This window comes from Symphalangus syndactylus, chromosome 17, assembly GCF_028878055.3.
Source record: "Symphalangus syndactylus isolate Jambi chromosome 17, NHGRI_mSymSyn1-v2.1_pri, whole genome shotgun sequence".
NCBI lineage: Eukaryota > Metazoa > Chordata > Mammalia > Primates > Hylobatidae > Symphalangus > Symphalangus syndactylus.
In genome coordinates, this window is record NC_072439.2 from 68895383 (window position 1) to 68910015 (window position 14633).

Genomic DNA, 14633 nt, shown 5'->3' on the forward strand with positions numbered 1-14633 from the left:
CTCAATTTATGCAGAAAAAGCATTTGACAAAATCCAACACACTTTTATGATAAGAACACCCAACAAACTAGGAATAAAAGGGAAATGCCTCTACATAATAAAAGTAATATGTTAATAACCCACAGCAAACATCAAACTCAATGGTGAAAAATAGAACAATTTCTAAGATCTAGAGCAAGGCAGGGATGCCTGCTTTTGCTACTTCTATTCAATATAAGTAGCCAGAACAGACAAGAAAAAAAAAAAATAAAAGATATTTGAATTAGAAAGGAAGAAGTAAAATTATCTTTGTTCACAGATAATGTGATCTTATATGTAGAAAACACTAAAGATTCCACAAAAATATGTCAGAATAAATGAAATCAGCAAAGTAGTAGGATACAAAGTCAACAGGCAAATACCAATTGTATTTCTATACGCTAACAATGAACAATCTGAAAAGGAAATTAAAGAAACAATTCCAGGCCGGGCGCGGTGGCTCACGCCTGTAATCCCAGCACTTTCAGAGGCCGAGGCAGGCGGATCACGAGGTGAGGAGATAAGAGACCATCCTGGCTAACACGGTGAAACCCCGTCTCTACTAAAAACACAAAAAATTAGCCGGGCGAGGTGGCGGGCGCCTGTAGTCCCAGCTACTCGGGAGGCTGAGGCAGGAGAATGGCGTGAACCTCAGGGGGCAGAGCCTGCAGTGAGCAGAGATCGTGCCACTGCACTCCAGCCTGGGCGACAGCAAGACTCCGTCTCAAAAAAAAAAAAGAAACAATTCCATTCACAATAGCATAAAAAAGAAACAAACTTAGAAATCAACATAACCAAGGAGGTGAAAGACTTGTGCAATGAAAACTATAAAACATTGCTGAAAGAAATTAAAGGCCGGGCTCAGTGGCTCAAGCCTGTAATCCCAGCACTTTGGGAGGCCGAGACGGGTGGATCACGAGGTCAGGAGATTGAGACCATCCTGGCTAACACAGTGAAAACCCGTCTCTACTAAAAACACAAAAAAATTAGCCGGGTGTCGTGGCGGGCACCTGTAGTCCCAGCTACTCAGGAGGCTGAGGCAAGAGAATGGTGTGAACCTGGGAGGCAGAGCTTGCAGTGAGCCGAGATCGCGCCACTGCACTCCAGCCTGGGTGACACAGTGAGACTCCGTCTCAAAAAAATAAAAAATAAATAAAAAATAAAAGAAAGAAATTAAAGAAGACATACATAAAGAGAAACATATCTCATGTTCATGAACTACACATTCAATGTGATCCCTATCAAAAGCTCAATGACATTTTTCACAGAAATAAAAAAAACCCATCATAAAATTCACATGCAATCACCAGGGACCCTGAATAGCCAAAACAATATTAAAAACAAGAGTAAAGCTGGAAGAATCACACTTTCTGATTTCAAAACTTATTACAAAGATGCTGTAATCAAGAGTGTGGTACTGGTACAAAGACAGACATATATACCAATGAAATGGGATAAACAACCCAGAAATATATCCTCACATATACAATCAAATTATAATGATTTGAAAAAAAATATCCTTATGGTATAAAACTTATTTTGAAATATGTATATATTGTGGAATTGCTAAATCAAGTTAATTAACATATGTATTATCTCACCAATCATTTTGTGTGTGTGTGGTGAGAACACTTAAAATTCACTCTCTTAGCCAAATAATTTTTGACAAGAGTGCCTAGACCATTCAATGGAGGAAAGAAACGTCTTTTCAACAAATGGTGCTGGAAAACTTGATATCCATAGGCAAAATAATGAATCTGGACCTTTAATACCACGTACAAAAATAAACTCAAATCAATCAAAGACCTATATGTAAAACCTAAAACTACAAATACCTTAGAAGAAAGTATAGGCCCATGACACTGGCTTTGGAAATGAATTCTTAAATATGACACTGAAGGAACAGGCAAGAGCAATCACAAAAGTAGACAAATTGGACTTTATAAAAACTGGAAGAAAAATGCATCCAAAGACACTATCAACAGAGTAAAAAGGCAATCCACAAAATGGGAGGAAATAGTTGCAAATAATATATCTTATGAAGAAGCAGTATCCAGAATATAATAAGGAACACCTACTATTCAACAATGAAAAAACAAATAACCCAACTAAAATAAGAGCTAAGGAACTGAATAGACATTTCTCCAGAGTATATACAAATTATTTATTAAGCACATGAAAAGATGCTCAACATTATTAATCATTAGGAAAATGCAAATCTAAGCTACAATATTGTACCACCTCAGACCCATGAGGATGACTATTCTCCCCCCAACCCTGCCAAAAAAATAAAAGAACAAGTATTGTCAAGAATATGTAATAATCGGAACTTTTGTGCCCTATTGGCAGTAATGTAAAACACCAACCAGACGCTGGCACCATACTACTTATACAGTTTGCAGAACTCTGAGCCAAATAAACTTCTTTTATTTATAAATTATGTAGCCTTGGTTATTCCTTTATAGCAACACTAAAAGGTCTAAAATAACCACACTTCTAAATGCTAAAAATAATCTTTCCTAGTTTCATTATAAGTCATAGCTTCTCACATTCTGATAGTAACCTTAAATGTAAATATATGGCAACTGATACAAGGTTAATAATTTTAGGTTGGCAAGAAGAAAATGATTTTATCCATTGAACAGAATTGCTCAGTATTTCCTAAGATAGGAACAGACTGTTTTGGAAAAATGAGCTAGAAATTTACCTGCAAGTGTATTCCTAGTACTGGAATTGTTGCATTCTAAACGATGAGAAGGAAGTAAGTTGAGTCTTTCACTTGTATCAAAAATAAAGAATCTCTCAGGTCCTTGATATTGGCTTGTTATAGGCTTACTTCTGCAGGCTATTTCTTGTAACAACTAAGAAACAAAATATTCAACAATATGAAGTTTATTTTCTAACTCATTAACACAAACAAGCATATTCATTTATCAGATGCCTACTATATACTTGGCACAAATTCTTCCCTCATCAAGTTTAGTTTCTAACAGTGGAGACAAATAATAACACAGCATTTATATATAGTAAGTTCTAACTACAGTTATAGTAATTCTCTGAAAGTTGATATTAATCCAAAGAGGACAGAAGTTCATGAAATAAACTTTTTTTCTCTTTCCTCCTTTATTTTCATCCCTCAGTGTCTTTGCACATAAATTATACTGGAATACAGAGTTACTTTCACATGCAGTGGCTTTGAACTAGTGTCTTTGTCTATATATAAAATAATTTCAAAATTGAAGGTGAAATACCAATGGGAAATATCTAACCTGACAATGGTCATGGAAAAAAAAAATGTAAGTTAACAAAGCACTCATCATGAAGCAAATACAAAATAGGAAACTGTGGCAAGAGGAAGATAGGTAATTTATGAAGTTTATATAGCTAGAAACTAGCAGACCTAGGCTTTGAATATAGGTCTGCCTGATTTGAAACCTAGACTTATCCTGCCACCCTATAATTCATTTTTACATGTTCTTATTCTAGGATTGAATATAACTGGGATTTTAAAAAACGTGAATCCAGCAGAAACAGATTAGGAATTCATTAGTAAGAGCTCTAGATGACGTTATAGTATAATCAGAGTAGCTATCAGTTTTTAACAATTCCCTAATGAATCTAATGCCCAAATATAGTCTGTTCCGATAAATCAATGTAAAGCAAATTGCTTTAATTTTATATAAATTTATAAATTATATAAATGAGATCATATTAAAGAACAAAACTAGTGACCAATAAAGCATGTCATTCAAAGACAAATCCAAATCCAAAATTCTCAGCACATACTCCCTGGCCCTCCCAGACACTGATAAACAATTACAGAATTCTTTCCACTCTACTGAAGCTTATATTTGAATTATGCAGTTGCAAATCTGGAAGAGTTTTGAATGTCTTGGTTTACAGATAAAAATCCTAAAATAGTTAGGTTTTGTTTACTTTTAGCACAAACTTACAAAGTTAACTATTGATAGGTTTAGAGCCAGAACAAAGGACCCCTGACTAGCCCATTGTTTTCCTAACCATTGCCCTACAAATTAGTACTTAATTCCATAGGAAGTCCCACCTTACACAGAAATCATTTTCTGAAAACTGAAGTACAGAATGAACAATTTTATACTCAATTTGGATGGAGCATAATAGATTTCTAAGTAGTTTCTCCTGATGGAATGACTTCTACTAGGACAGAAAAAGAGTAAAATAGGTTCAACTACAGTTCTTAGGAATGAAAAGAAAGTAGATTCAACCACTTTATTCAGAAGCAGGAACTCAGTCTGCAAACTGTGAAGTACCAATTATGATGGCCACTTTAGAAAGCTCTATTTTACAGCTCCCCTCCACCTGCGTTTCACCTTTTGTTTTGCAACTCTTCAAATTCTCTTGTGATCCAACAACTTAATTCTTTACAGAGATTGGCCATCTCCTGTAATAAGATGCTCAGGGAGAACCTTTGGCACTCAGCTTAAGTCCTGTCTTACCAGTGGTGGAAAACTTCTGTGAAACTATTTACACTTTTTTATTCCTCAGATATAATTACCTAGGAATGGATTAAAACATTCCTTATTTTATTTATAAAAGGGGCAATCCTGGAGTCAGAAACCCACTAGTTTGCTGAGAATTCTTTCAAAATCCTATGACAGATTATTCCTGAAAAAACTTCAAATCTCTCAATCCAATATTCCCCATGAGGAAAAGGCAAGCTTTACATAACACTATTTTATTACTGTCCAGGACTACATTTAGTCTCATCTCATTGAAAAAAACAATAACCATGTAAGCCATTTTACAACAGTCACTGGCTTTTGATTATGTCAGCAGCTTTGAGCTGCTGAGAACTTTATGGATCCTATGCACTTAAATACTCATTCAGATTGTTTCCTGAACTAGCTCTGTCAGAACTATTTTATACTGAGCAATATTTTATACTGAGCAATGGATAGTCTTAAATTGAATAAAACAAGAATGTATCCCAGCCACACACATATTCCCCCCACTTTTTTTTTTTTTTTTTTGAGATGGAGTCTCACCCTGTTACCCAGGCTGGAACGCAATGGCGCGATCTCAGCTCACTACAACCTCTGCCTCCCGGGTTCAATCTATTCTCCTGCCTCAGCCTCCTGAGTAGTTGGGATTACAGGCGCCTAACACCACACCCAGCTAATTTTTGTATTTTTAATAGAGACGGGGGTTTCACCATGTTGGCCAGGCTGGACTCCTGATCTTGTGATCCATCCACCTCGGCCTCCCAAAGTGCTGGGATTACAGGCGTGAGCCACCGCGCCCGGCCTTTTTTTTTTTTAAGTTCAGGGGTACTTGTGCAGGTCTGTTACATAGGTAAATTTGTGTCATGGAAATCTGTTGTACAGAGTATTTCATCACCCAGGTATTAAGCCTAGTACCCACTAGTTATTTTTTCTAATTCTCTCTCTCCTCCCACTCATCACCCTCTGATAAGCCCCATTGTATGCTGTTCTATATGTTCATGTCACACACCTTCCTTTTAAGAAACATCTAAACTTAGTGACACATCTGTTACATTAATTAAATAGGGTAGTATGTATTCACATATAAAATAAGTAAAGGAACCCTGCTGTAAATTATTGGTGCTATGTAAGTCACAGCTATCCTGACAGACTCTGATCAGTTGAGAGTAGACCAGGAAGTCGATGGGATGCAAATCATCAGACTATCTAACTAAACGAAAAGTTCCCTGAGAAAGTGGATTGGATAAATAGGCAGGGCCTGAGGGCAATACATGTTTCCTTATCCTCTCCTACTGAATTGAAGAGAATGGCAGGAAAGAGTTTTCCCAGTGAATTCCTTTGAGTTTATTATTGCTTTGAGTCAGATTCATAGTTCATTAGTTTTTACTTTTTGCTTGCATTTGGGATTATAAATTTCCCAGTAAGTAGTATTTGAGTTTCATCCTATACATTATTTATCTGTGATGTTTTTGCTTACATTCAGTTCCAAATATTTCTACCTTCTATTTTAATTTTTTCATTAACCCAGACATATTTGAATTGTATTAATTTTGTTAGCATTTTGCTATCAATTTATAATTTATTATATTATGGTTGGAAAACACAGTGTGTAATATGATTTCTTTAGCATTTGTTGAAACTTCCTTTGTGGATTTATTTTTGTAATGTGTTGTAACATATATTTTGTAAATGTTCCATGTGTTGTTGCAAAGAACACACATTCTCTAATTATTGGGTATGTGGTTCAAAATATGTTCTTTAAGCCTATTTGTATTGATCAAATCTTCTCTATCTATCTTTACTAATAGAAAATCTTACTGGGTTGATGGATCTGTCAATAATACCATGTGGTTTTGTCCATTTTTGCTACCATATATCTGAGGCTATATTGATAGGTACATACGAATTCAGATTTTCTTTACTCTTCCTATTTAATAGTTGATTTTATCATCTGCATAATGGTCCCCTTTAGCCTGATAATGTTTTATTACCTTAAATTTTCATTTTTTTTTTAAATTAGTGCTTGCCTTTACTCTGAAATTCCTCCCCCACCCCATGTTTTAAGCAGGTTTCTGGTAAAGTAACTATACACACACACACCGTCCACATTTATTCTAATTACTTATATGATTGGATTTATTCCTGTCGGCTTTACTCTTTCTACTTGCTATCAAAAACTGTGAAGCGTCTGGGATTTTACCCTACGTGCAAGCCTGTTATAGTTTCATGGATGCTGGAAGAAGACACAAGACTCCTTGGTCAGAGACAAAGGACTTTATCACTCACAACAATAGCAGTTACCAGAGTATCATCATTTGCACCGATTCCCAGAACCCAGTTTTCACAGGACATCATAAAGAGAGCCACGTGACATCTGCACATACCCTGAGCTGTGTCACAGGAGAGAAATCCTGACCTTAGGAAATCCGATTATTTTATACTGGGCAGTAAGCCTGCCTGACCTTTGCCAGAGGAAAACATTATTTTTATTACACCAGACGGTAAACAAACCTAGTCTTTGCTCTGAAGAGGGACACAATCTGTATCTTTCAAGGCTGTTATCTATACAAGCACCCTTGAAAATATACTTTGGAACAAATAGAGTCAGTGGTTTTGCTCAAAAGATGTGCAAAAACAACATGAGAGACCCAAGAGGAACTGTACACCCAACACTTAACCATACTATTTTTCCTTTGATGCATTTATTTCCTGACTGTTTTAATTAATTGGGTTTTCTATATTCCCCTTTTCCTTTAGTGTTTTGGATGATATACATTGCGTCTGTAACATTTTAATTGTTAAAGTATTTAACATGTTTAACTAAAACACTAAGTCAACAATCTCTACAATGATCTCTACCTTCCTTTATAATACAGAATCTTAGTACTTTTAACTCTAATCATACATATCTAACAGTATTACAAGTTATGGTACATATTATTCAAATTTCTTCTTTTATAATTCTTAAATTGGGCATTATAATAATTATTTTGTAATACATCTAATATATTTGCCATTTTTCCCTCACATCATTATTTCTTGCATCCTACTTCTTCCTTCTGGGTTTAATTTCTTTCTTTTTGAAGTATATCATTCAGATGTTCATCCAAGAGGGGAAATAACTAAATTACCTGAACTTTTGTCTAAACTTGTCATTATTTTATTCCTGGTCTTGAATGACAGTTCTTTAAGCCTTAGAATTCTAGATTATTAGTCAGTTCTATTAGAAGTTTAAATATAATGTTCCACTGTGTTACACTGTTGAGGCTCTTTGTTGCTGTGCATGAGAATTTTACTGTCAATCTAGTAATTGCTCTTTGGAGATAATTTTCTATTGCCTTTTATTGCTTTTAAGATTGTCTATGAGGTAGCTAAAAAATAAGTCATAGTGTGGATTTGTTTTTATTTATTTTGTTCCGGAATTGTACTTTGTTATTTCACAAGCTGTCATATTACTAACTCTTCATATGTCTTTGCTGCAATACAAGCAATTTTTTAAACTTATCTTCCAGGGTAATATTTCTCTCCTTATTTGTATTTAATATGCTGTTTAGTATCCATTTTGTTATAATTTGAATAAATATATTTTGAATGTTAGAACTTTTTATTGGCCTTCATAAATGGAGCAGTTCATACTGTCTTATTCTTAAGTTCTTTTTATTTCTTCCTTTCTATTTTTAAACATTTCAAACATTTTATTTCTTCCTTTCTATTTTTAAACATTTTAAATCTCACAGGATAGAGATTGAGTCTCTCTCTCTAGAGTAAAGAGCAGGTTTGTTTACTGTCTAGTGTAATAAAGATAGTCTTCTTCTAGGACAAAGGTCTGGCAGGCTTACTGCCCAGTGTAAAAGATCGGGTTTCTTAAGGTCAGGATTCCTCACTTATTACACAGCTCACTGTATATATAGATGTCACCTGGTACTCTTCATGTTGCCCTGTGGAAATCTGGAAATTGAAGTTCTTGTTTTCTCTGCTGAAATTCATGCTATGATCAATCGTTTTCTTCACTGGGGGAACGAGAAGATAGGCCCATCTGAAGTGGAGCTTTATCCCACAATAGTGGAATCTATTGTGGGACAAGGTGTAAGCATGTCCTTTTATAAAGTGTTAGTATTTACTTCATTTTAAATGACTTTTAAGCATTGTTAAAAATGTTTGCCTCACTTAAATTCCAGAGAATGTATTATTAATAATTACAATTAGTAAATATTTCTAGTATATAGAATGAAATTCAAATATAGTTTTAAAACTTGGTAACAATGCAATAATGGGCTACTTTACCTTTCCTATGAGAAGAAACAAAAACTACGCCTCTATTTCTTTATTAGCCATCTTCCTGAAAGAATCACCTTCTTCATCTTATACTTACATTAAACCACAGTAACTGGTTCTGTCTAGATATCTGCATTTATTTCATTTTGACCATTGACTATACTATCGTAAAAAACTAGAAATGATTTATTATACTGTATTATTCATAATGAATATCATTTGGAAAAGTAACAGCGCTCTTACTATGCTGCATAAGGTGGGCCTTAAAGTATTATTTATCACAGAAAGCCATTTATTAAAATGGCATTCCTCATATTAGAATTTGTCCTAGAAGTCATTAATGTTCTCTCCCATATGAGTCACTCTTCAACTATCTCATAATAATATAAGGCAGCACATTTTAACTTTAATAGGAAGTAACTTGAGAATGTATTGAGTAACTAAGACATTTTCTCATGAGGTTTCTTATAAAATTTTAATAAACATAATAGAGATTTACCAGTGATGACTTTGTAGTTTTTGAGTCTTCAAAGCTTGGCCTCTTATGCAGATTGCTGAATTCCAAGGATTCTTTGATGTCTTGAGATAATTTCTCCTCAATGGGAGCTTTTTCTAAATCTATACTTAGCAAAGTGTCCTTGCTTTCAAGTGATATACAGGACTCATCAGACTTTTGATTACTTTCTAAACCTATACTTTTCTCTTTTAAATTTCTTTCAAAGGAGGTGCTTTCCTCAATTTTTTCAATGTCAGGAGAATACACATCAGTATCCACAATGTTGTCAAAATCTGTGTTTGAAGTTTCTGCTGTTAAAAACACACAGTTACAAAAGGTACGTAAATAAATTTAAACAAACAAACTGTTAATAAACCAAAAGTTCTGTGGTAAAAAGACTTTATCAATAAACACTATTTCACAAATTCCTTTACTGATGTTTTAGTATTAAAACACTTTTACTATGCTTATATTCATAAATGGTAATCATAATTCACTTATACAGCCAAACAATGAGCTAAACTAGTAAAAGAAGGTAATATTTTATTTTGCAATGAAATCTTAAAATGGATGCAAATTTTATTTCAGCCTGTGGTTCAATTCTCACTTTCCCACCTCCTCCTCCCACTCAAATTTTACAACGGTAATTCATGAGAAGTAACACAGAGGGAACATTTTTTCATTTTGCCATTTTTCCCTAGCATGCCTAGCAATAAAGAGAGGGCACAGGGAAATGTGCCAGATGAAAGAAGAGCAGCAGTTGGGGGCACAGAAAATGTGTAGCAGGGACACCTGCCTCTAGAAAGCTACAAAGTGAACAAGATTGTATTAGTCATCCACCTCATTATGTCTGCTTTAAATAAATCATTTGGTTTACATCACTGTTTTTTAACCTGGTTGCACAGTAGAATCATCTGAAGGCGCTCTTTAAAATTGTCAGTGTATGGGCCTGACCCCAAACCAATTAAATCAGATCCTGAGAGTGAAACTCAGGCATTGGTCTTTTGAACTTCCCCTTGCTAAGTTCTCCAGGTGATTACAGTGGGTAACATAGTACTGAAACACTGGTCTAGATTTTCTGAAAAATAAAAGTTCTTTGAATGTTTTACCATACTACCTTCATTTTAAATAAATGTACACCATTATCCAGATTGAATATAGCTTCTTCTGGTTATCCCTTACTCTGTTCCAAAAACAAATATCTCTATAAGTAGACTACGTAAAATAGTAGAAACTTTGAATAAAACTGTCTCCAGTGATATAAATGCTTTACAGCTTTACAGAGGACTTGCTTGTTACAATCAAATGTTTACATAACTCAACAATTTCAGATAGTATTTAGAACTTCTTTCAACTTCTGCTACCTCTTCGATAGTATATATATTTGGAAAAATAAAATAATCTCTTTTTCAGAGAAACATCTTTAGAAGAAAACCTTTATAAAGGCTATTCAATACAATAAAACTCCCACAATAATGTTGTACTTCCCTCTTAAACCTGAATGGAAATTATCCAATTTGGGGGGAGAAAAAAATGCCATTTCCTATATTAAAATGTCTACAACTGAAGTAGAAGGCAGGATTTGACTCCAGAGGCAGGGCCTGGGCTCCAGACTAGATTGAAGACTAGTGGAAACAAGGAAGTCAAAAATACCTCTCTCCATAATAAGACACACCCACATAGGTGCAGAAAAGTCTTTCGACAAAATTCAACATTCATTCATGTTAAAATCTCTTAATAAACTAGGTATTGAAGGAACATATCTCAAAATAATAAGAACCGTATATAACAAACCCAGAGCCAACATCATACTGAAAGGGCAAAAGTATTCCCCTTGAAAACTGGCACAAGATGAGGATGCCCTCTCTCACAACTCCTATTCAACATAATATTGGAAGTCCTAGCAAGGGCAACCAGGAAAGAGAAAGAAATAAAAGGCATCCAAATAGTAGGAGAGGAAGTCAAACTATCTCTGTTTGCAGACTACCTGATGCTAAATCCAGAAAACCCCATAGGTTGAGCCCAGAAGCTTCTTAAGCTGATAATTTTGGCAAAGTCTCAGAATACAAAATCAATGTGCAAAAATCACTAGCATTCTTATACACCAATGACAGTCAAGCTGAGAGCCAAAAGAGCTCCAATAGCTAAGGCAATCCTAAGCAAAAAGAGCAAAACTGGAGGCATCATGCTACCCAACTTCAAGCTATACTGAAAAGTTACGGTAACTAAAATAGCACGGTACTGGTACAAAAACAGACACACAGACCAGTGGAACAGCATAGAAAACCCAGAAAATAGACCACACCCCTACAGCTATCTGATCTTCAACAAACCTGACAAAAACAAGCAATGGGGAAAGAATTCCCTATTCAAAAAATGATGGTGGGATAACTGGATAGCCGTATGCTGAAGATTGAAGCTGGACCCCTTCCCTATACCATATACAAAAATTAACTCAAGATAGATTAAATACTTAAATGTAAATCCAAAAACTATGAAAACCCTGGAAGACAATCTAGGCAATAACATTCAGGACACGGGCACAGGCAAAGATTTCATGACAAAGATGCCAAAAGCAATAGCAGCAAAGCAAAAATTGACAAATAGGATCCAATTAAACTAAAGAGCTTCTGTACAGTGAAAGAAACTATCAACAGAATAAACAGACAAACTACAGAATAGGGGGAAATCTTTTGCAAACCATGAATTCAACAAAGGTCTAATAACCAGCTTCTATAAGGAACTTAAAGAAATTTACAAGAAAAAAACAACCTCAATAAAAAGTGAGCAAAGACATGAGCAGACACTTTCGTAAAAGGGACATACATGTGGCCACAATCCTATGAGAAGAAGCTCAACATCACTCATCATTAGAGAAATGCAAATCAAAACCACAATGAGATACCATCTCGCACCACTCAGAATGGATATTATTAAAAATTAAAAAAAAAAAAACAGATGCTGGTGAGGTTGTGGAGAGAAAGGGACACTTATATACTGTTGATAGGAATGTAAATTAGTTCAACCATTGTGGAAGACAGTGTGGTGATTTTCAAAGATGTAAAGAAAGAAATATCATTCAATCCAGCAATCTCATTACTGGGTATATACCCAAAGGAATATAAATCATTCTATTATAAAGATACATGTACATGTATGTTCAATGCAGCACTATTTACAATAGCACAGACAGGGAATCAACCCAAATGCTCATTAATGACAGCCTGGATAAAGAAAATGTGGTACATATACACCGTGGAATACTATGAAGAAAAACAAGATCATGTACTTTGCATGGACATGGATGGAGCTGGAGGCCATTATCCTTAGCAAACTAACAAAAGAACAGAAAACTAAGCACTAGTTTATAATTTATAAGAAGAAGCTAAATGGTGAGAACACATGGACACTTTAGAGGGGAACAATACGCACTGGAGCCTATTGAAGGGTGGAGGGTAGTAGGAGGGAGAGGAGCAGGAAAAATCACTAATGGGTACATGGCTTAATAAATGGATGATGAAATAATATGTACAACAAACCCCCATGACACAAGTTTACCTATGTAACAAACCTACACGTGTATCCCTGAACTTAAAAGTTAAAAAAAGGCATGCCTACCAGTGACATGTCAGTTTACCACTGCTATGGCAACATCTGGAAGTTACCACCTGTTTCCCCAGCAACAACCTGATGACCCAGAAGTTGCCACCCCTTTTCTAGAAATTTCTGAATAACTCGTCTTTAATTTGCATGTAATTAGAAGTGGCTAAAAATATTACTGCAGAGCCACCTCTGAGATGCTACTCTAGGTACAGTGCTTATGGGGTAAACCTGTTACAAAACGAACACTGCCTTTGCTGCTGCTGTACACTGCCACTTTAATAAAACTTGCTGTCTAACACCACTGGCTTGCATGGTGCAAGCTGTCAGTGGATCTACCATTCTGTGGTCTGGAGGATGGTGGCCCTCTTCTCACAGCTGCATTAGGAAGTGCCCCAGTGGTTCCTCTGTGTGGGGGCTCCTACCACACATTTCCCCTTTGCACCACTCTAGAAGAGGTTCTCCATGAGTGCTCTGCCTCTGCAACAGACTTCTACCTGGACATTTAGGCATTTCTGTACATCCTCTGATATCTAGACAGAGGTTTCCAAACCTCAAGTCTTATCTTCTGTGACCCACAGGCCCAACACCGTGTGGAAGCCACCAAGGCTTGGGGCTTGCACTCTCTGAATCCAAGGTCCAAGCTGTATCTTGGCCCCTTTTAACCTTGACTGCACTTGGAGCCACTGGGACAGAGTACCATGTCTGGAGGGTGAACAGAGCAGTGAGTCCCTGAGCCTGGCCCATGAAACCATTTTTCCCTTCTAGGCCTATAGGCCAGTAATGGGAGGGGATGCTGTGAGGATCTCAGGAATGCGCTAGAGACATTTTCCCCATTGTCTTGGCAATCAATAGTTGGTTCCTCTTTATTTATGCAAATTTCTGCAGCTTGTGGCTCGAATTTCTCCCCAAAGAATGGGTGTTTCTTTTCCACCACATGGTCAGGCTGCAAATTTTCCAAGCTTTTATGCTCTGCTTCCCTTTTAAACATAGTTTCCAATTTCATACCATTTCTTTGTGAATGCATATGACTATATGCTTTTTGAAACAGCCAGGTCACATCTTGAATGCTTTGTTTTGCTGCTTAGAAATTTCTTCTGCCAGATGCTGTAAATCATCTCTCTGAAGTTCAAATTCCATAGATGTCTAGGTGGAGGAGGGGGGCAAAATTCTGCCAGTCTCTTTGCTAAAGCATAGCAAAAGTGACCATTACTTCAGTTTCCGATAAGTTCCTCATTTCCATCCGAAACCATCTCGGCCTAGACTTCATTGTCCATTATCACTAGCAGCATTTTGGTCAAAACCATTCAGGAAGTCTCTAGGAAGTCCCAAGCTTTCCCACATCTCTTTTCTTCTTCTGAGCCCTCCAAACTGTTCCAACCTCTGCCTGTTACTGAGTTCTAAACTCCACTTCCACATTTTCAGGTATCTTTATAGCAGTTCTTCACTCTTCTGGCACCAATTTTCTGTATTAGTCCATTTTTAAACTGCTATAAAGAACTACCTAAGACTGGGTACTTTATTAAGGAAAGAGGCTTAATTGACTCACAGTTCCACATGGCTGGGAGATCTCAGGAGTCTTAAAATCATGGCAGAAGGTGAAGGGGAAGCAAAGCATGTCTTATGTGTTGGCAAGGGCTGGGGATCTGCCATACACTTTTAAATCATCAGAGCTCATGAGGACTCACTCACTATCATGAGAACAACATGGGGGAAACCACTCCTATGATCCAATCGCCTCCCACCAGGTCCCTCCCTTGACA

General features: G+C 36.2%; 1 protein-coding gene across 11 annotated transcripts in view; it reads right to left on the reverse strand.

Moving 5' to 3' along the window:
• ZBBX (zinc finger B-box domain containing) overlaps positions 1-14633 on the reverse strand; it is a 270417-nt gene that overhangs the window by 189898 nt on the left and 65886 nt on the right. For 10 of the 11 annotated variants that reach the window (XR_010116494.1, XR_010116495.1, XR_010116496.1 and 7 more), the window contains exons 15-16: positions 9274-9581; positions 2726-2879 (exon numbers count right to left, since the gene is read on the reverse strand). Coding sequence is in view for 7 of the 11 variants with exons in the window: in XM_063620433.1 (XP_063476503.1) it covers positions 2726-2879; positions 9274-9581 (462 nt within the window). In the remaining 4 variants the exon portion in view is untranslated. The remainder of the gene's footprint in view (positions 1-2725; positions 2880-9273; positions 9582-14633) is intronic. The other variant, XM_063620432.1, reaches the window with a different exon arrangement.